The 23177-nt window shown below is 40.7% G+C and overlaps 1 protein-coding gene across 3 annotated transcripts in view; it reads right to left on the bottom strand.

The window, feature by feature from the left end:
* TAOK1 (TAO kinase 1) overlaps positions 1-23177 on the bottom strand; it is a 69401-nt gene that overhangs the window by 33280 nt on the left and 12944 nt on the right. Inside the window, exons 2-3 of one of the 3 annotated variants that reach the window (XM_041126501.1) lie at positions 21936-22009; positions 3313-3539 (exon numbers count right to left, since the gene is read on the bottom strand). In XM_041126501.1, coding sequence (XP_040982435.1) covers positions 3313-3444 — 132 coding nt within the window. In that variant the 5' untranslated portion in view covers positions 3445-3539; positions 21936-22009. Of the gene's footprint in view, positions 1-3312; positions 3540-5513; positions 5597-21935; positions 22010-23177 lie in introns of those variants that run through there. The other 2 variants (XM_030027377.2, XM_030027378.2) reach the window with 2 other exon arrangements.

Genomic DNA, 23177 nt, shown 5'->3' with positions numbered 1-23177 from the left:
GATATAAATCAAAATAATGTGCACCACAGCATTCACTGATGACTGCTGAAAATGCTTATTTTTAATATATTTGTACTATCAAGCACAGCCTGTCAGAACATGGATTAATGAAATACCAGGACTCTGCCTTTTGTAACAAGGTTTTTCAGTCATGTTTTAATTCTGCTGTTCATTCAAGAGATTCCCAGAATTCCCTGTCAGTCCTCATTTCAACCAGTTATGATAAGCTTGAACCAATAATATTTTTAGTTTTCTTTCTCTTTGACAGGATCCTTCCTACTGCCTTCCTGATATTACCTCTAAGGTTGGGGGGACGACTATTTTTGGGTTTTGAGACAAAAAAGGAAGAATAAAATTCTGACTCCTAGATCTTTACTAATTAGAGACAATCTCTGAAACATTCAAATCAGTGAAGAACTGCAATAAAACAGGCAAGTAAAATATTGGAGTAGACCAGAAGGAACACAGCTCTAACAAAAGAGAGTGGGTTATTCTTCTGCTCCATCTGCAGTGTTCCAGTGTAGTAGGTTTCCTGTGTCAAGAAAAAGCTATTATTACACTGCAGAGCAGGGAGTAGGGTAAGGATAATACCAAAATGATTCAGAGGTGCCAGACTTGCAGTTTCTAAGAAACTAAAACCATGAGGTGAACCAGCAAAATTCATGTCAATTATGAAAGAAAAAAAAGAAACTTTCTGCCACCACAGGATGTAACAGAAACAAAGAAAGAGACAAGAGTGAACACTCTTGGCCAGTTATCACGTAAGCTAAATATACCACACCTTCTCAGGATCACCGCTAAAAGAAAAGAAAGGTAGGTACAACTAACAATGAGAGACTAAACTGCATTTAAGAAAAGGCAGGGGGTGATTTCAGGGTTATATGGATTCTTCTACTTGTTAATTACTACCACATCTATTTATCATCAACATTTTTGGTCCAGGCTGTATGCAATGAAAGCAGCCTGGTGAGGGGGGTGCTGTGTATTAGAAAACCCAAGCAAGCAAGCCCTGATTGTGTTTGCCTAACACCTACAGTCCTTCATCACTACAGCAGGGCTGAGAGAACCATCCCAGCTGACACCCCATGAATGTTAAAATCGTGGAGTTTCATTTGCTTTTTTAGTTTCGTTGCTATCTTGAATAATTGAAAAAAGACGGTTCCTAGACAAAAGCCATGAAGATGTTACAAGGCCAGCTAACTTAAATGATCCAAATGAGTGAGGCTTATTTTATGGCAGACATTTACGCGCATACATCCTGCTCTCCTCTGAAAACTCCATACAAAGGATCAACATCTGGTGACCAGAGTAACTTCGGCAGTGATACAAGCAAAGCATGAGCAAAGAAAAGGTGGAGTATGTCATCGGCTTTGGTAATATGCTTTTAAGCAGTTATTAACTATAATCCCATATTACATTGATTAGAGAAAGTTTGTTTGCATTAGCAGAATCAAAATCTTCTTAAAAAAACTTAAGAGAAGTTTTTTCCCTAGCTTTACAGGGGAATAAAGGAATAAAGGACCCAAGACATACACTCCCCTACTTCAGTTCTTTACGCTTATTTAATTCACACTGAATTTCTCCCTCCATGATGTTCTTCTCATCTTTCGGGCTTCTGTTTGAGGTATCCAGTACATTATGTGAAACAGTTTAAGGTTGAAGATCTTAGACCTGCCAGTAGTAAAAAGATACCATAACACAATACAAAACTTACAGGTTAAAACTTTGTAACACAGAAATTGCAACAGCGTATCTTCTTTGTTGGAAACTCTCTCTCACTTGACAAAAATAAAGCCCCCAAATGGGTTGGAGTAGTGCAATGCACTGCTTACACTTGTCTTTTTGCAAGTGCCAAATTAGACGTACTTTCTGTCAAAGAAGTACAGTACAAACACCGGCAAGTAACTGCACTCCTTAGTGAATAAATACCAATCTATAATGAATTGGTAGTCTAAAATGGTGGGGGAAAAAAGAGAAAGAAGGGCCTAGAAATTAATGACCTCTTACTTTCGATCCCTTTGTAGAAGGAGCGGGTAATGGGCAATCAGCCCTTACCACAACTACAGAGTTCGGGCAGTCTGCAAATGCCCCAATGGCAGCTTCTTGCTGATGTTTGGGAATGCTGTTAGCATACAGCTCGCAGGTCACCTCCAGCTGTATCTTGGTTTTCCATACCTGTATGGTTCATGCATGCCTCGCAAGATACAGTGTTCCTGAAAAACTTCAGTAATATTTCCATAATAATATTTCTTCACAATAATATTTCTACATAGCAGGAAGACAGATTTGTCAGTTCCCTCCTTTTATATGCACTCTTTAACCAAAGCGAGTAAATGAGATCAAGTAAAGGGCGCAGGTGAGTACTGTTTCGCTAGAAAACACTTCCTCCCCCAGATCTGTTCCCAGACAGTGGCGGCTCATAGTTTTAAGCAGGGAACAAAATTAAGAAGCTTTTCCTAATTAGTTCATCTGTGCTGCATTAAATTTGTGCTGGAAGGTTCCCAACATGGTCTGCTGCAATTATTAACAATGAATAGGCATCTCATAAAATACTGACACAAATGGCTTTCTGAAGGAAAATTGGCAGGTTTGGCCACACCTCCTATAATTATAAATGTGAAAAGGTTTTCTGAGGAAAATGGTTTTTTAATAAAGGTCTCACAGTATGCACTTTGGTTAACATACAGCAACCTGCAAATGAGGTTACCGTGAGACATCCCACCTCCGGTTGAGCTATACAAGCAGCCTGGGAAAAATTCTGCTGTCCAGACGTTCATGTCAAGTAAGTTTTATGCAGATGAATACTGGGATTCTTGCCTGCAGTAAGGAAGGATGTGACAGGACAAATGACAACAAAAGCACCAACATTCAGGTGTCATACACAAAGAATGGCTTTAAGGGAGCCTGAGGGTATGCAGGAAGGGAGAGAGAACTCAATTTCTCTCAAGGAACAAGAGATAAGGAGATGATCAGACCAAAAGAACTGCATTGCCAGTCAGAATCGATGGAGTAGAAGTTCATGTTTTAATTTGCAGATAAATCCCTGCTTGCAATGTAACGATGCACATAAAAGCACCAGGCAAGGGCCACATTTCCAGTTTTTCTTTTCAGTTTGCAAACACCTTACAGATGCTGCAAGTCTGTGAATGGACTGAGACTGTACAGACACACAAGAAAACATCTCTGCCCCAAACACCATAAAAAAAGATTCACAGTAGTTTCTTTTCCTCAATATGTTCAAAAAAGCCTATGTCCACAGTTTAAACGTAAAAAGAGACACAGCTAAAATTCACAAGTCACGGAGCTACTTACAAAATAAACTGCTCCGAAGCTTCCATGGCCAATCTCTCGGAGATCTGTGAAGAGCTTTTCTGGATCTTCTTTGAAGAAGAGCTCTGCAATTTCTGGGTCCTTCAGGCTGCCCGCTCGGCTGGTTGATGGCATCCTGCTGGGCAGTTAGCCGACCGACTATCTGGGTTTAAAGTGCTGCCTCAACCCTTGGTTCATCTGTATGAATGGAGCCTCTTCAGCATGGATTACTGCAAGAAAAAGATTGCAATCCTTCACTGATTATCCTCTTCTCAGAGCCAGAAACAAAGCAACAGTAGAGCAGCTTCCACTTCTTCCAGAGCAAGCATCCCTGTTGTGTGAAGCAATACAACCTATCTGCTGAGATAATGTCACAGTCCCACTGTGACACCAGTGAAGCATTTCTATAGAACACCAACCAAAATCGAAACACAAAACGAGACACATTCCTTGCTCCAGCATCTGCTCAGTCACCTGCAGAGCAGTCAACAGAATCTCTCTGACCTACAGCAATACCCGGTTTGTCTCTGGTGAGCCCATATTACCTTGACACCCTCCCTCTGAGGAGTTATACCCACTATGTCTTAAAGTACTGTTTGGACTTTGTGAAGTGGATGACACAATTGCATATATAAACCATGGTCTTTGCAAGACAAGATATATGGTACAAGTATGACATGTATGAACCACTGCTGCCGTTTATTAATCTGTATTTACACTTTTCTAATTCTGCTCAGTATTTTTTTCTTCTGCAATTGTACTCCAGTTAAGAAGCAGCCAGTGATCAATTTTTACTCATTTCAGCGTGCACGTGGAGACCTCTCTAAAGCTTCTCCTTCCACAAGTAAATAAGTCATAGTCCTTTTTGGTTTTTTCTCTTATCTAAATTCATGACTCTATCTTAAAGTGCCTGCTCCTCAGAGTCTTATTTGCAACCCCCTTCTTTAGAGGAACAGCATCCAGAACAGGAGATACCCAGTTCCACACACAACGCATGTCTTTCTAATCTGCTTCAGCAGATGCAAACATATATTTTGGTTATGATAGCATATGATAGAGCCTTCTACAATAGTCCATTGGCAAACACTTTCTTCAGAGGAACTCGCAACTTCAGATGCCATTGGGAACGTATGAAATCCTTTCTGTTTGCACCATGCATTTGCTTTCACTTACTCAAAGTGTGCCTTGGAATCTTATCCAGAACAAAAGTATACTTTCAAGTTGTGCTAAAATCTTACTGTATCTTTACAACAGGTGAAGCCAAACAACCATTCCAAGTAAAATGCATTTTTTTTTTCCTCCTAAAGGAAGGGCCTGGCTATTGGGATTTCCTCTCAATTCCCTGTAAATTGTCACCAATAAAAACAATTCTGTGTCACTGGCAAACAGCTAATCACACAGCTCACCTCTTTCCAAAAATCCCTGTCTGGTCAAGACTTGTGCTTTTTTATTCGTATTTCATGTCTCAAATTTGTTTTTAAAAAAGTTTTATATCTTCATAATGAAAAAAAAAGACAACAAACCTGAGTTTAACCAACGAATCAGAAGGTCCTATACCTGTCCATTTTGCCTCCTTTTCTGGACACTATAAGCTCCACCTTTCTCCAAGCCTCTAGACCATCAATGAATCACTTGTTTTCCCGTCCCTGCAGAGCAATTCCTACAAGGATGGAAAAAGACATACTCCTGCATGTTTATGCTCAGTGGTACTCTTCTCTAGACAGTTGCAGCATGTGGAAGTGCCAAAGACTGCCTGCTCCTTGCTAGTTCAAGTAACTGCCAGGATCGCTACAAGGAGAGCACGATTGTGCTAGAGACAGCCAAGACATACCTAGTTGTAAAGTCTGCAAGAGTCTCCAGTTTTTCTGATGAAGACATGCGTGGGAGAGAGAACGCAGGGAAGGGAAGCAAAATCCAGCATTTTCGTAGCTTTTCTCCAAGCAGTCAGCATTCAAAAAGATTTATAATGCAACGCAAAACATGTTTCCATGATAGCCCACTCTCAGGGACTAAGGAAAAACCAACATTCAAATCCCAGTGGTGGACCAAGTATAAAAACATATATACATACACACACACAGAAAATATGCAGCTGTCCACAACTCTGCTACACTGCACTCATGAGCATGCACACACACACATTTCATATTGATGCAGATCATTATAGGAGCCTTCAAAGCAGACGGCATCAGCACATGACATACCCAACTGCCAATGAAGCCGAGTGAGATGCACAGGAACAGGACTGCGATATCTCCACCTTCCATTGCATAACACAGTAACTAATACCGCGTGGGAAGGGAAATAATTAGCTTCAATTCAGCCTGTACCTGAAGCACACTACATTTATGAAGACTGGAAGAAAAGTTTTTTTTGTTATTTTTCTTTCTTTCTTTCAAACAAGCCAACAATATTCCACTTGATTCCAGCTCTAACAAGCACGTAACACTGAAAGACAACTGTTTCACATTTACAGCCCCCGACGAAACAATAGACAAAAAGCATCAGTCAGAAAAGCGAGAGAAAGGAGCTGGGGGAAGGGAGCTGATAACCAGAGCACACTCAGTATTATTGAAGGAATGTTTCTTGGATCGACGGTAATGATGTCATGTTCCATCTTTTAAGAAGCATCAGATTCTTACAAAAAGGACATTGTTGTTCAAAAGCAACTGCTGCAATCCCAGAATGCCCTTTTCCCTACATCTGTTAGTCAGAGGGGCTAGGCTTGGATAAACCTGCTAATATGGCCAAAAGTCACATGTCCCCGCGAGCAAGCGTGCGTGTGAGAGCCAGAGCGAGGAGAAAAACCCTGCGCACACACAGCTGAGATGGATTACAGCTTTCTCCCCCTCCCCACCTACCCCCGATGCCAAACCAGCCACCAGACTCGTTCTTGGCATCATTTCTGAGCATGCCTCTGAAATGTCATCAACAGGCAACACTTTTTACCACTGCTAAAACTCTTACCAGGCTCCCTGACAATACGCGCAGGAGTGGTACAGGACTGGCTACTGCACTGCCGGACTTCAAATGGCAAATCCGAGCAGAACTCTTCATCTATTGCGATACACCTTAAAATACAGCTTTTTCCCCTTTAATCCTGAGAGCATCAAAACAAAATTCAATTATCTTTATTCTTGGAAATAATTGCTGCTTTGAAATGCATGAGAATAAAAACATGAAGTATTAAAACCTATTTAACAGAATAGTCACAAACGTGTGCATGACACTGTGCTTATCATCTGATCTGCTTAGATGGAACAATAAAATGCATTAATGTAAATTCCATCCATAAGAAAGCTTTACACAGTCTCGCTTAATAAAGTGCTCCCATTTTTTATGGATACTACAATATTAAATTCCCTCAGTCTTCTTTTTACCCAGACAACGCACACTGCATGCCAAAGCCCAACAGTGCCAGCAGCCGAGATACTCTGCCTCCTGCCTTGCAGTAATGACACCTGAACACTTTGGGGAAATGGAAGTGAAGTTAGGAGAAGTGGCATGCGACGTGGTTATTGCATTATTTTAAATGTATTAAAAATACAGACGAGTCTTAAGATTGAAAAAAATCCCTGCAACTAAACTGTACTGAAAATTAGATCATATACCAGCAGGCAGCTGCACTTACGTATTTTGCATTCTTCCACCAATGTAGTCTCTTTACTACAGGTTTTTTGGATCGGTGCAGCTACACTGTTAAACACAATTGCTCCCTGTGGATGGGACTGATCACCTCACCTTAGACAGCTCAGATCAGGTGGCCGGATCCTGGTTGTGGCCAAGAGACAGGCAATGCAAACTCTGACTGTGCTCATGTCTCTGCTGGCTGAAGAAGCAGTCTACCTACAAGCCACCTTGCAGGCTGCTAAATTTAGATAAAATAAATCCCACATTTTTTCCTAGTTGTCACTCATACAAAAAGAGAATATTGCATTGCATAAACACAACTACTGGTACTTAGATCAATTCCACTCATAACCAATAAGGTGATGTAGGAATATGAGAAAGATTCAAAATAAACCAGGGAATGACCAAAGCACAAGACTGGACCAACTCTCTTTCCATACAGTAGGCTGAACTAACTACATTTAGTTAGTGGCTACCATTACTAGTGTAAATGACACCAATTACAGGCCAAAAAGTTTTATCAAATTACTTTCATCTGAACAACTACCAGTTAGTAGAAACAGTATGCACACATCCACAAAAGTCTGTGAATCAATCAGATGTTACATTCCCTGTAATTACGGCTATATTAAATGTACACACACACCTTGAACCACTGACATAAGGAAGCTGAAGATGAGGACGGGGTAAGACCTGTCCTCTCCTGCGTTTTCTGCCTCCCTGCCTGCCATGTCATCTCAAGCTGAAGTAAGACCCACCCCGGTGACTAACATCCCCTGGGATCCTGCAGAGCAGAACAAGCAAAGCTCTGAATGGTCAGTTGCCATGGTCAAAGCGCATATTTAAGCCTTATGCTACAGAGAACTCAGAGAAATTGAAATCTGTCCACACTACACTAAAATATCAGATGGCTGTCAGTGTCATAGGTCACTGTTTTCATGTAATAAACCAACGTACTAAGAGAATGTATTTAGCCTTCCCTGCAAAGAAAGGAACGTACTCACTGAGACTTCCACCTATCTGTCATATTATTTCTCAAGTTCACATCCAGACCAACTCAGTGAGAGTGATGGTGACTAGAAGATACTCAGTTACACTAACCATGAGATGCATCAAAGCATTTCCAGTTCCTTAAGATGGTTCAAAAGTTTGCAGAAACCAAATTACAGTACAGGCTTGCTTGGAGATTATTGGCATTAAAAGGCAAGTACACTTTGTCCATACAAATGAAGTTTCAAGGAATCAACGTATTCAACATCCTTCAGCTTCTATACACAAGAATATTATAACCAGAGTTAAACAAATATGATGTGAGCACAAAACTGAAACAACAAACAGATTTATGCATCCATCATCCTGTGTCTCTCTCCATTTCACCAGGTACCAAGAGGCACACTACACAGACTCCTGTGATGGCTAATGAGGCCAACAGGAATGCTGCACTCCATTACTGAATTATAAACAAAAAATTATTTGCAATTTGAGACATAAATCTTGTTTTATGTTATAGTCATCTGCCATATAATACACTTAGCACAGTAAAATCTATAAAAACTTATCTTTAGTATCAAATGTAGGTACACTATGTATTTTTCCCTGATAGAATATACACGACACTTTAAAAACAACCAAACAAACAAACCAGGAGACCAGTTACAGCACCTATGATCTTTAGAGCTGCACACTCTACAAGCAAAGACTATAAAGTAAATATTCAATACAGAAAACTACTGGTCCTTTGCAGGTCTTCTTACTCAAAGTCAGAGTGGAAATAAAACAACCAGCAAAAAAAAACACCCAATACCAAAAAAACAACAGCCCACTGCAACATAACTTCATTTGGTAACTGATATTTAGGTTTTGTTTTTTTTTTTTTTTTAAGCATCTGCATTGCATGTAGTGCAAAGAGTTGCTAAATTTTAGTGTAATTTCCTCTGGCAGGATCTAATGCAAGAGCATCAAATAGATGGGGAATGAGTGTCATCATGCAACTGTCGAAAAAGGGAAAAGGGATTTTCTCTTACTTGCATATGGGTCAGATCCGGGGAGTGTATGAAGCTGAGATTAAATTATCCTCTCAACACACTATTAAAAATTTCCTGAATGGCTTCCAGCTGACACTGAAAATTTCCACCACTATCATAAATATGGTAAACTGGAACTATTGAAAGAACTGACTTTTAATTTTTGTTTCTTTTACTTGCAATTATGCCTACAGTAAGAGTTAGATGGTAAGAATGCTTAAAATACTGACTTTTAAACATTTCTGTATAACATTGAGTGCTTGACCTGAAAGCACAATTTTTTTTGGAAGTGGCAGACAAATCATTCCCCATTTTTGACAGACTGAATAAAAGCCTGTAAGGTAAAAAAAGTAAGCAAAATTCTAGAATGCAAGTTGCTGCTTGTATGCAAAATGTGAAGTAGTCACTATTCCATGCATTTTCAGGAAAAAAAACCCAACACACCAAACAAACTTAAATAACAGTTTTCTAGCATATAAATCAAAAATATCAGTACACATGAGCTGTTTGGTCATAAACCATGCAGAGGAAACCACAACTGGACTTTCAGTATCATATAATATTGCCTTTTGGGTAGAGGAAGCTTCTTTGACATATATTTGAGACACCAAAGAGGCTCTCCCAGCACAATCATAGAATCATAGAATCATTTAGGTTGGAAAAGACCTTCAAGATCATCGAGTCCAACCATCAACCATGCCCACTAAACCATGTCCTGAAGTACCCCGTCTACTCGCTCTTTGAATACCTCCAGGGATGGTAACTCAATCACTTTCCTGGGCAGCCTATTCCAATGTCTGACAACCCTCTCAGCAAAAAAATTTTTCCTAATATCTAACCTAAATCTCCCTTGCCTCAACTTGAGGCCATTTACTCTTGTCCTATCTCCAGCCACCTGACAGAAGAGACCAGCACCCACCTCACTACAACCCCCTTTCAGGTCGTTGTAGAGAGCGATAAGGTCTCCCCTCAGCCTCCTCTTTTCTAGACTGAACAGCCCCAGTTCCCTCAGCCGCTCCTCATCAGACTTGTGCTCCAGGCCCCTCACCAGCTTCGTTGCCCTTCTCTGGACACGCTCCAGCACCTCAATGTCTTTCTTGTAGTGAGGGGCCCAAAACTGAACACAGTACCTGAGGTCCGGCCTCACCAGTGCCGATTAAAAGGGAAAATGTACAACAATGTACAACTGCATACCCAAGCACATCACCACTTGATCAAGACTGCACTGCCAAGCACAGGAGGCTGAGCTCCAGCTGTTATGTGACTGTAAAACATCTGATCTACAACACTGAAAAACAAGGCCACAATGTATGGAAAGAGAAAACAATGCGTTGAATGGCTTATGTATCATCCGAGTAGAAATAAAAAAAAAAAATTACTCATTTTACTCTGAGATGTGCTCTCTTCAGGCAAAACTGGTATTTTGCAATACCAGTGTACTCTCTTTGGGCAACAACGGTATGTTGCAATACCCACCCCTCAAACTCATGGCGATGCATGTGCAATGATTTGACTCTAACCTGGTATCAGAAGTGGAATGGCTGTACAGTTGGTGGGGACTTATCAGAAGAGATGATGAAGATCCAGCATCAGGAGAAATGAACACTCGTCACACCAGGCAGTGCTGATACATGTGACTTTAGGAATGATGCTACTACCCAACTTATTTTGTGATCTGCATATAAATCAGCCTTTAAAATTTTAGCCTGATGAATTCTGTGCATGGAGTTACCTTATCTGGAAAGATTAAGGGCAGACACATTACCTACTATACATCCCATCACTTTAGTTGCTGTTCATCAAAAGCCAGTTACTAGACAGCTTGCTGTGGTGGGTCCTTTCTATAAGGGCACAGACAGAAGTAGTTCTGTTGGCTTATCTGAAATTCAGGGGATCTGCAGCCAGTGCATTACTGCCAAGATTCAGGATTGTCTTCTATCCATCCTCTGCACATCTCAGCAAACACAGGGACACATGTTCATCAGGTTCTTCATAATCACGATGTATACCATGTTTTTTATTGCTTTCCAATTAAAAAAAAAAAAAAAGCCCTGACAATCCACCAAGTGCTGCGGACATTCTTTAAAACCTCTTTTAACCTAGGCTCAGGTCCACCCAGTCGACTCTTTTTTCCTGTTCTGACAAAAGCAGAGCAACTCTCAGGTGCCTTAACATGCACTGCACACATGGAAGACAAGTTACTCCCTGCTCACAGCAGAAGAAGGCTGCTTCCTTGAACAGCTAAAAATCAGTTTCCCATCCATGCTCAATTACACCATGGCAGATGGTATCAAGACAGTTGTATTCTAGGTGACTATCACAATGGAAAGTCTATCAGCACCTCCAAGCCTCTCAAAACGGACAGCAATTTTAGTCACTTGATTCATGTAAAACCACATACCACAGACTACTTGCGTACTTGGGTAAGCCTCTCCCACCAAGCTAACAACATGTTACTTTTTCTCCTCCTAGTTCTGCCATTTGGAAATCTTCCTACAGTGGTAATTAAGGAAGAAGAAAAAAAAAAATCCCAGAAATGAAACAAAAAAAACCTGGAGATGCAGCAAATGGCATTTAGCTTCTCCCATGCCCTGCAAAAGGGGCAAGAGGCACTCAGGAACATCTCCCTCGGGATCCTGCTAACTTACTTTTACCACTTGGTAATGAGCTGCAGCTGAGAAAAAAATGCTGACAAAGTAATAAACTTGCCTTTCTCTTAATTATCTTAAAATCATTCTTTTTGGTACACTTGTTCTCCACACTGGATCCACTAGGACTATCTGTCATTAAGGAAAAGGGAGGTGCACATGAATAGCATTCTACAAGACAGTGTTAGAAAAATGTCTAATACTCAGAAAAAAATTCAAAATGCTGTCACAAAACTGATTAAAAAAGGAACCATCCTGAAACAGTGCCAAGTACAAGCAGAACAAAGACATCTGGAATGGGTTGAGAAAACTGGATTGTGGAAGGTAACTGTGGACCACGGAAAGCCCCACTGAGACGCTGCTCTCTTCTACATCGCTTTTCAGTCTCAAGCTTATATACACAAGATGCTCCTCTGCTTTCTGCCAGTCCCCAGGGGAAAGGAAAAGACAAGATCGCCCCACCTCCGAGTCAGGAGCCCCTTCTGCTGCCAAAGCCTGAAGCAGGCGAGATCTTACAGCTATGTTGGACACTTCCATAACTTGCATTATGACAGCAAGGAGCACTTCATGTGGTCTACCACCCCACGTGTACCTGTGTAACAACAGTACTGCTTACTGCAAATGAATGCAGATCCTCTTCCATAGCAGGAGTTTACAGCAAAGAATGGTCATCAAACGCTGTCCCCTTTATATCTTCTACATTCCCTCATCTATGTATTTCTAGAAGGAATAGATTATAAGGATAAGATGAATCTGCACCTGGATATTATGGTGAATTCTGGCAGCTTTTTGTCTGTGTGAGCACCTATGTTCAAACAGGCTTTTCTTCCCCAACATGGTAAATTTTCTTCACCTGACAGAGAGCAAGCCTATCATTCCAGTAAGATTCCTTTTTCAATTTCTTTTAAAAATATTTTTGAGGAATGGTTCTATCTTGGAAAAAACTCTTTGCAGATTTTTTTTTTTTCGTTCTTTCTTTCTCTGCTTCTCTACCTGTGTTTTTTCTTGTATTATACTTCTTCACAGAATAGCCTCAGGAAGACACTTTTATGTTAGAATACTGCTTGCATTTCTCTTATACATGCACTTGTAGACTCTGTGGCTTACTTTGATTTCCTCTCAAGATTCTGACACTAAAACGTCCATCATCAACTCCCTGAATTACTTACCCCAGCACACTTTCTGATCCTGCTGAGCTATTCTGCTTGGATGTTTACTTTCCAGGAATGTCACTAGCAAAAGGGTCGGAAGTTTCCCAAATCTCCATTGACAAGCCCAGGATCTGTGTTTTTGAGTTGGGTTGGGTGTAAATGTTTGTTAGGATGATCCAGACCAGCAGTAAAGCCAACAGTGCAACAGTTATCCTGTGCTCTCCATTTAAAGCAAAATGGAAAGTTTTCTGTATTTCTGATTATTTCTACAATCTTTCAAGTTTTCTAAGTGGTGGAAAAGATAACTCTAACCGGGTAAGCCTCTTCCTGTGTTAGACAGATATTCTGAACAAATTTAGACAGATATTCAGAACATATTCTGAACAAGTTCAGATATTCTGAACAAATTGAATTTTGACAAGTTACATAGGCCAGCTATAACCAAACATGAATATACCCAACACTACCAGTACTCCTGAAAATACGAGTTTTGTTAACTGGCAATTTTTGCAACGTCACTCACCCAAGAAACACCAAATCTACCCCTGACCCTACCACTTAAATAACACAAATAAAAGACACTACTGATGAAGTTGAAAGAAACATTAATGCCAAAAAGCATCCTGTATTTTTTCTCCTATTTAAATCAAAACATCCCATGGGATCAAAAGTTAGACCTACAGAAGAGCTGAAGAAATAGCCAGCATTCATTTCTCAAAGACCAATGTCATGAAAGTTCAAGAAGTGCTAACCATACCCTGACATATTCAAGACTAACATCTCCTGAATGTCTTTGCTTGTGATAGTTCTGGTACATTTATCAAGAAGGTCAGCTCTAAATTTAGTAATTCCTTAGGCTAGCAAAGCTATGAGGAAGGCAACTGGAAAAAATGAAATCTTCTGTCCCCCTTCTTTTGCAATTCATTAAGTTCACAGTCATTGCCAACTCTTTTCCTTTACTATGTAAAGCATCGCATTAATACACATTCTGTGACTGCATCACCTACAGACAGCTCTCTGTGGCCACGTCTCTCAGACTAAAGAGATTCCAGTGCAGGAGATGCTGTGCTGGCAGCACACTGGCCAGGAAGAGGTTAGCAAGTGGCCAGCAGATGAGAGTCAATTAAGTCTAGAGGCAAAAAATACTGGGAAACTCCAGCTGCCCATAAAAAAAAATTACTCAGATATCCTAATGGGACTTGAGTTTAAAGAAACCTTTTCTTGACCCCTAAGCAATTTTGCCCCAGAACAATAAATATAGTAAACGTAAGCAAATTAGCTCTTTTGGATTCAGCATAAATAACTCAGAAATAAGCTACTAAAGCTCACAATATAGATAATTACCCTTGAGAAAAGAAGTAATTAAAAAGTAGCAGTACCACACACAGTTTTAGAAAGGAGGCCTGAAAGGAAGTAATTCAGTCTTTCTGACCAATAAGTAAAAAAAAATGGAAACATTTAAATTGAGCTTGCAATTGAATTCACTGGAGTGCAGAAGAATGCCATGGCGCATGTCCACCCCAGCCAGAGGCTATGTCCAACCCCCCAGTCCACAGGTCAGACTCTTATTTGAGCAAGTATGAACCTGGTAGAACTGAAGCCAGTAGGAAGGACCTAAGTTAGAAAATAGAGTCAAATACAAACCGAAAAATCCGAGAGAGAAAACTGGAAGATTCTATGGGAATAATCTTAAAAACCAAGCTGTGACAGCAAGAAGCCTCAGATGGTCATCCAGCCTGATCCACTACCAGGCTGGAAAAAAGCCATGCAGGAGAGCAAGGGTACAGGAAAAAAGGTAAATTATCTGCACAAAGAAGATGACTAGGTATAAGGTATGGTGCTGTCACAGACCATACATCAAGAAAGCTGGTCCTTCAATAAACTCGCAAATTAAATATTACTGACCTATGGAGATGAGTAAGTCGCTGCCCTAAAAGCCTGATGTAGCTCCAGAGTGATGTATACTTTTGTCACAAGTGCTGTCTCCTTCCAACAGTTGCTGCTCCAGAGAAGCTCCCCACAATGGCTGCAGCCAAACTGAACAGAAGAATTAACTGAACTAATAATTAGTGAAAATAACATGCTAACCACTTGGTGAGTGTGATACACTAAGAACTAACAAGCCAAACACTTACGCACTACACTATATGTCATTAAAATAACAGAATAACTCAAAAGGATATTCGAAAAGAAGTGGGCAGAGTCTTGCACACAAAATTATGTGAGTATTAATTAGTCATAGGTGGCGAACAGAAACATCACCTCTAAACTGATACAAAACTCTGAAAAAAATCAAGAGGTCAGATATGTAATTACACATTTTGATCAAGGGAAAAGGCCCTTGCAACCAGAGTGACCACAGTTCTCTGCAGATCCTGCATAATACTTGCATTTAAGATCTGGAATGGGAGGGAAAGGACACGACAAGTTTTATTTAGGGCAGTTGATAGTACCAGAAAGTACACAGGAACCTTAAAAAACAACGTGAATGAGCAGCAACAGAGGAGATGAAAGGTCAAAAAGTAAAGAACCGTCAAGCACATACCTACTTTTAAACTAAACATAACTCAGGAACTGAGCCTTGTGCAGACAGCTCAATGAAAGTAATTGCACAATTATGCAAAGACAATGTCAGACTTTTTTTAAAAAAACAACATGGAGAATCAATTAGGAAAATAATATAGAATTTCTGACAATACATTAAGGAAGTCTCTGCCATGGTCTGCTCCTGGCTATTATTCTTCATGCACATCCAGTAATAAAATGAAAGTACAGTACAAAAATGCCTCAGAAATAGGAAGGCATAAATGCCCAAGATGACAAACTAAGCTTGAAGAGAAAAGGTGTAAGAGTTAAAAATCATATATAAGAAGGCCATGTCAAGTACTCAGACTTCAAGAACAAGGGGAGAGTCCATAAAATGTAAGAGCAGCATATTTATAACAGAGTGAAGGAATTCAACCAATCAAGCTATAAAGAGCAAAATTAACCTGCAGAAAACACTGCAAGGTACTGAGCCCAAGAGATATAAACATTGCTTTTTAAACTAGACATTTACACGAGCAAGAACATCCACAGACAAGTCAGGTAAGGTATTCCTGAATGCTCCTGGCACCTCTTCTGAAGCAGCCAGTTGTTCACTGCCAGAAACAGCAGATAGGACCAGACAGGCGATGTATTAGAATCTGGATGACAATTTTTATATTGATATTCTTCTAGGGTCAAACAAGCATCATTAAACCACACTTTGTTATGAAAAAGGTCAATTTTGTTTAACACAGAAGTTTATAAAATATATGACTACTATCACAAACAGAAGAAAAGTTTTATTGAAAGGCTGCACAGAAATAATGAGAAAATACCTTACTAGGTTCTAGTATGCACGTATGTGATGGACCTTCATCACTGGGCAAATGCAGAAAAACCTTTTCAGAACAGATTACCAGGGAAAGACTATTCTGTTCTTTAGGAGTGACCAACCTAATGGAGCACACAGAAAGAGGCATTAGCAGTACAGTACAGCAAGGGTATACAGCTGCTTACGTAAGTTTGTAACTTAAAGCAGGTTCAAAAAGGGGTTCAAACATATTTCAGCATCAAAAGAGTTTTAAAACTTCTGTAACTGTTAAATCTGTTCTACCAGATTATCTGTACCCATAAATGGAGTACCTTTACTGAGCAATTATTTCACACATTTCTAGAGCCTGTGAGCACCTTCTTTCCTGCTGGAATTCCCCAAAGTCATGGCAATTTGTCCGGTTTTACTCCAGCTCGAGTATTTATTTTTCCTGTCTCCACATGACTGAGCAGGACAATCTTTTAAACAGCACACAGCAAGGCATGAATCAAACAACCAAAAGCAAGCAACAACAAATCAAAAAACACCTTTTTTCACTATTTTACCTACTTGAAGAAATGCTTCTCCAGGGAATTCTGCAAGGTCTAGATTACTTCCCTTCATGCCTTTCACTTAAAACAAAAAATAGTTCTCAGTATGTATTATTTAAATAACAAGCATACCCTTTTAATTTGATGAGTTTTATCTGCTTTCATGGAGAAAATGCTCCTTTCAACTAATATACAAAACAATTTAGGTAACAATGGTTCAGATACAGAATATGTCTCAATTGGATAATTAAGATCATAGGACTGAAGGTCTTATTAAGTCCTGTTCCTGCTATTTTAAGCAACTATATAATAGAATCCAATCATCAAATAATAACCAACTCCTGAGAACTTCCCAAAGCCACTACTCCGATTACAAGGCTGCTCCAGATCCCCACTCCTATTTTGATTAGGAACCAATTTAAGATTAAGAACTGATTAAGACTGATGGTTGTATTTATTATGTGTATGTTTATACTGACTTACTCTTTTTCCCATACTGTCCCTAAAGTTTAAACAGTTTTTTTCCCTTTTCAATATTGAGGGATAAACACAAGTACAGAGATGCAATGTGTCCCCTTAGCCTGTTAGTTCAAAAAAGCAAGCCAGTTTTACCTTCCTGTATGACACAAGAGGGAGAATTGACTTCCCAGACCGTCCTAACAGCCCTTCCTCATATCTGTCCCAAACTAAGGCTTTTTTTTTTTTTTTTTTAAACATCCCTGACCAGAATTCTCCACATCTGCTGATCTCCTGGACACAGAGCATTAAAATTTTAACATCACCATGGTATCAATAGATACACTCAAGTCTTTTGCATCTTTCCATTTCTAACTGATAAACCACATTTTTATATATATTGTATACATATATTATTATATATATTTATATATTATATGTTATGATATATTTGTTGTTACCGCATGACCATGCACTTTGTCCTATCCTGTTTCTATCTCTATTATTGCAAATCCTCCAGCTCATTCAGTCCGGCCGAGTGAGACTCCAGGCCTCCTCCGGATTGACAATACCCCCCAACTTTGCCCCAGCAAATTTTATTAACACAGTCCTTTCATGTGTACATCAAGACTAAAACACCATTCAAGCAGCTTCGCTCTAGCCCACACTTCCTCCTTCAACCGCATGAATTCACCTTCCCGTAGCCAGTCCCTACACCATTACACCATACTTGACTTTAAGAAGTCTCCAACATGATGCTGTGTCCTGTGCTGTACTGACATTCGCCTACGTGAGATGAACTGTACTCGCAGTGCTCCTCCATCCCAGCCACTATCTTGCTCCATCAGCTCTCCAGCAACTCTCCTGTTGAGGCTAGTCCCCCTCACAACCCATTCGTCCCCAACCATGGGAAACACCATACAAGTAGTTTTTAAATCGGAAGGTGTGGGTGGGCATACAAAACGTATCCTTGCTGCAGATGGGGGAAGGGAAGGGATAATAAGAAGTGTGCAAGAACCATCGTCCTTTCCACTCCTGTGTCGATGGCTACCCCACATTTCTGCCTGGCACTCCCCAGGATGCTCTTGCTCCCCATCACCTTCCCCAACTGCTACGGCTGAGCAAGACCATACCATCACCAAGCTGCCACGATGAAAGCAATGGCTTCTGGCAAGGACTTAAAAAATAGGTACTGGCCACATTACCTCAAATCCATCTAGACAGGGCACCAACAGTGAGGAGGGGGAAACTGGTTATGTGACCGTGGGAACGAGTCACCCACCCATGGCTCAGCCAGCCCCGACCTTCGAGCAAGGGGGAAGGAGGGTGCCAGAGCAGAGGACAGGCAGCACCAGCCCGCTCCCATCCCGCAGGCTGGTGGTCCTGCTGGTCAGCACAAGGGCACTGGTCCCACACTTCCAGCAGCTGGGTGGGAACAGAGACCTCCCCGTCTTGGCACAGAAGGGAGGTATGCGGTCTGTTTACCTAGAAATTTTGGGCACATCTGCTGAAATTCTGTAAACCCGAAAGATTTGTTGTAGAAACTCTTACGTCACTTTCACACAGGAAGAGACAGCGAGATGTGAGACTGAAGCAGGAGAAGTTTGTAACAGCCTGCTTCCCAAATTCAGGCAGTCATAGGTTTGTGTGCTACATTACAGCTGTTCCGTTTTCTGACATCTTATCTCTTATGTACTTATATACCCATTACCATAGTAACCAAATTTCTCAGAACATATAATGTAATTTTTGTATCTAGTGTATTAGAACAAAATTATTAAGGTTACAAAGGCAAGCATTCCAAAATTAGAAAGTGTCAGAATTCAGACTGCCATCTCCCTTGCCAACCCATCTTCACCTGCTGCCTCCCTCCCCATCTCCCAGGGTCCCAAGTCACCTCTCCTGCAAACCTCCAGCTCCATTTCTCTACCAGCTGTAGCACCTTCCTGTTCGATCCCTCTGCAGCCCCAGTTTCACTATACTTCTGTCCTGACGTATTCTTATCTCCTCTCTCATCTGACTTTTATACCTCCTGCATTCACACCAGGCATTTTCCTCCTCCACACTGCCTGGGTGCTCTCCAGGAATGATTCACTGAACACAGGACAGAGATTCCCGACAGTCTAGGAACTGGAAACAAGAGGAGCCTCTCTTGCAGGGAAAAGTCCTTCTGATCTCCCATAGCCCAGGGCTGGAGCATCTTCAGCTGCTCTCTGAGGATAACTGCCTGCTCAGCACCAGGAGCTGCAAAATGCCTACGCAACACATAGTGCTGGTTTACCCTCTTATTACCATTGCACATTGCACTGTAAGAGTGGGTGCCACTAAGGACTAAGCCCCTGTTCCAGGAGGTGTTTTGCAAATACAAAGAGTCTCCATCTTGATGGAACTTACATAAAACAAATTAACCTTTATGCTTTACCTGCCTATATCATTGTTTTATGTATATATCGCTAGGAGGAAGACACATGCATGGAATGCTCAAGTGCTACGTTTTCTCTGAATGCCAGCATCTGCAAGCACTATAGAAGCAAAGAGTGGAATCCACTGCAGTGGAACATACTCAGTAAATTCAGCAGATCCCTCCTTACAGAAGGTTTACTAAAAAGTCCATCAAATCACAGCCTTAGACATCCTGTTGCTTGACTGCCTCTCCACTAGAAAGACAGGTTAACTAGATACATTATTGTGCACATACAGAAGGTAAATGACTACATCTTTTCTCCAAAAACCTGCTTTAAAAAAAATTATCTGGCTCTTTTCTGGTTTTGGCAGTATTACTAATTGTCCTGAATACAAGGGATGAAAGAGGTAGGTCAGCATCTGCACCTGAAGCAAATACTTGGAACAACAATTCAGAAACAAGGCCCACAAAGCAGGTTTTAATGCCCAAGGTCCATCCTACCTAGGTTGACTCTTACTGGGAGTATTTAAAAAAATTTTTCTCCTGTACACCAACTCTTCAGCTCCCAAGCATGAAATACAGCACTTTCTTCTGGCCTGAAGAGAGGAGGAAAGTGCTTAAGTCGCTTGAACGTACCTAGTAAGCGTTAAAGTATTTTAAGGCTGAAAAGGCAATTTCAGCTCAAGTAGGAACACATCCATCCTAAATTTGACAGAAAACTGTAATCAGAGATTGGTCTATTCCAATAGCACAGATCCAAACACCTTTATATTTCACGGGTTCTTTGTGTGCTCACACACAAAGCCGCTTAATCCAGCTGTTCTCAGCAATCATTCACAAAAGCAAATGAACGAAAAAGAAATAATCAGCAACCATTTCCACTCCTACCCTTTAGTTGAGGTGAATGATAATTTGATTGCTTCAGTCAATGGACAAAACTATTTTCTATGCCTTTAAATAAAAGGTTAATTGAGATATGGTGGAACCTGCTCTCACACTCGGGGTTTCTGAAAACAAGGCTGTCCTGCCTGTTTCACAGACTCTGGCCTCAGCTTTTGCATGAGGTGAGGCAGGGAGCTGCCAACAGGTGACTTTTCCAAGACTGACCTGATCTCTGAGAGATGTGGTAAAGGAATAGCGTTGCAAAGAAAAAGCCAATTAAAATGATCTTATACTTTTCCTTAAGCATTCACTGCTGGCAGGGATTGAGCTCAAAGGCCTTTGTCTCAGCCAGCACAGCAGCCTGCACCTTGCTGGACGGCAGCAGCAGCTGGACTCTGATCTGAAGGCAATCAGTGATTTGGTCAAAGCTAAACCGTGCTACTCAGAGGCACACAATCATGCCATCTAATGAAGGATGGTAACTGAAGATGATAAAAGCTACTACCCAGTGCTATCACCACATGGCTCAGCTATAGCAGGATTAAGCTGTATGGTCTGAAGGGCTTCCTTAAGATGGTCTGCAAATATGCAACATAGGGGTCTGGCTCTATCAAGATATGGAAGAAGTAAAGCACCAGGGGACAAGGACAGCTACGAGAACAGTCCCAAGAGAGCAGTGGGACAGACCTTGCCAGGAGGACATTAGAAATTTTCAAAAATAAATCACCTGCTGGGTTGTTTTGGTGTGTGTGTGAGGGGTTGTTTTGTTGGGGTTTTTTTCCCCAGAAACAGGGCTTGGTATTCTTTCTCCATTTTCATTTTAACAAATGGACAACTCACACAAAACACTACACTTTTCTTCCATGACACCTCCCAGAGACCCTCCTACTTCCCTGGAGAGTTTATCAAAGATTTTTAGACAAAACAAGAGAAGTTGCCTGCATTAGAGTTTCAATACTGTCACCATATCTGTCCAGGTTCCCTTAAAACGGTCCTCTTCCTTACAGGATTTAAGAATCTACCCTACACACAGCTACGGCTGCAGTGAACTAGGCCTTATTCTGAGGTAGAAAAATTTGCAGCATTTTTCACTTAGATTTTAAGAAAACTCATGGAATTTAAAAAGTAAAAGAGCACATGAGAAGACAATCAGTAGTTACCTACAGTCCAGCTTAATTAACGATAGTTATGCATGTTTAGATTTTATCATGCCACAGATACTTCATACTGAGAAACTGTATTAGAAATTCTGTCCTGGTGAACAGTAGAAGCTTTTACAAAGAGCTTTTCCTTTTGGGACAGAAGCAATGGTTTGCACTGGGGTTGATGGTATTTAATTGCTGGTGAAAAGTAAAATAAAATCACCCCTCTGAAATAAAGACCATTCATTGTGAAGCTGAAATATTATCAGTCTGTGGCATTCAAATGTGTTTTCTACATGGATTGAAGAAAGCAGATCGCAGCTCAGGCTGAGGGTTTCACAGCCTGCAGAGCGAGGAGGACAGCTTTGCATGACTAACATTGGCCGACTGTGTCAACTCACCAGGATGGAGAGGACCACACCTGCGACATCTCCATTCACAGGTTCTTTGGCATTTCTCAGGTCTTATGCTGGGTCTGGAAAAATGTGGAAAGACCAGAGCTTTGGTGACTAGAGGTTGCTCCATCTCCCTGGTTTTTTTTCATTTTCACTACTTTCTCCTAAGAGGATATTATTCAACTGCCAAAACTCACAATGTCACATCTGACCTATACTTTCATTACCAAGGCTTAAAAAGCACCTGATATTTTCTGAGTATTTAGCAGAGTTGCAATAAACTTTCTTACCTTACAAACATGTAAACTGTGTGAATAAGAGGTGACCTGTCCAAGACCACACAAGTTCACAGCAAGAACAGAGGTCTGACATCCCGTTTCTTATGCTAACCATTAAATACATAGGCTCTGTGTTTCTTTTTCAAGTTTCACCCAGTGCCCAGTCTATTAAAACAAGGACCAGTATTATTTACCTGATTTCATAATCTTCTCTCTCAATAGAATTTACATTTATCACAAGACAGAGTGTTCAACTTTTGCAGAAGAATGGCTAAGTCAGTGAATAACAAGACTCATGACTGCTAGCATCTTTTGACTCCAGAGTACCAGCCTGCATACAACCAGAGAACATGGGGGCTGAAGGCTGCCTTTGCTCCAGTGGCTGTTTAGAGGTAGATGATATCAAATTCCTTTCACATCTGTTTAGATTTCAGGAGACAAGCACCCACATCACACACAAAAAAACCCACCCTCACATCCTTCTGGCAGCCAACTACTTGAAGGGGCACAGAGAAAAAAGGAGCTCCTTGCCCCTGAAGGCTGCCTGTGAAGGGCACTAGTAGGGTGTAAAAGCAGAGTAATACAGCAAATTTTTGCACTATTGCAGTCTGCACTGCACCTACTCTAGGGATAAATAAAATTCCAATCTCCACAATCTCCAAGGCTGTCAATCTGACACCTTTTGTGAATACTAAATTCACACATACAAAGAACTTTCTCCTTTGTAGGTTTTGAAACATCTCACATGCCGTTTCCTACTGGTAACTGAACAAGCAGCATAATTTCATACCTGGCAATTTGAAGCCTCTTTTTCAGCAGTTTGGAATAATGGATTATGCCTTTTGTTTGTCAGTAGGAACAGACAAATAAGAGAAAAAAAAAACCAGTAAAGTTTCAAGCAACATTTCCTTTATTAAAAGAAGATCTATTTGCTGACTGCTCCTGTTGGCTAATAAACAAAGGGAAAGTC

This window comes from Aquila chrysaetos, chromosome 10 (genome assembly GCF_900496995.4).
Source record: "Aquila chrysaetos chrysaetos chromosome 10, bAquChr1.4, whole genome shotgun sequence".
Classification (NCBI taxonomy): Eukaryota; Metazoa; Chordata; class Aves; order Accipitriformes; family Accipitridae; genus Aquila; species Aquila chrysaetos.
The sequence above is the reverse complement of the archived record's forward strand: the minus strand, read 5'-3'. Positions and strand labels throughout refer to the sequence as shown.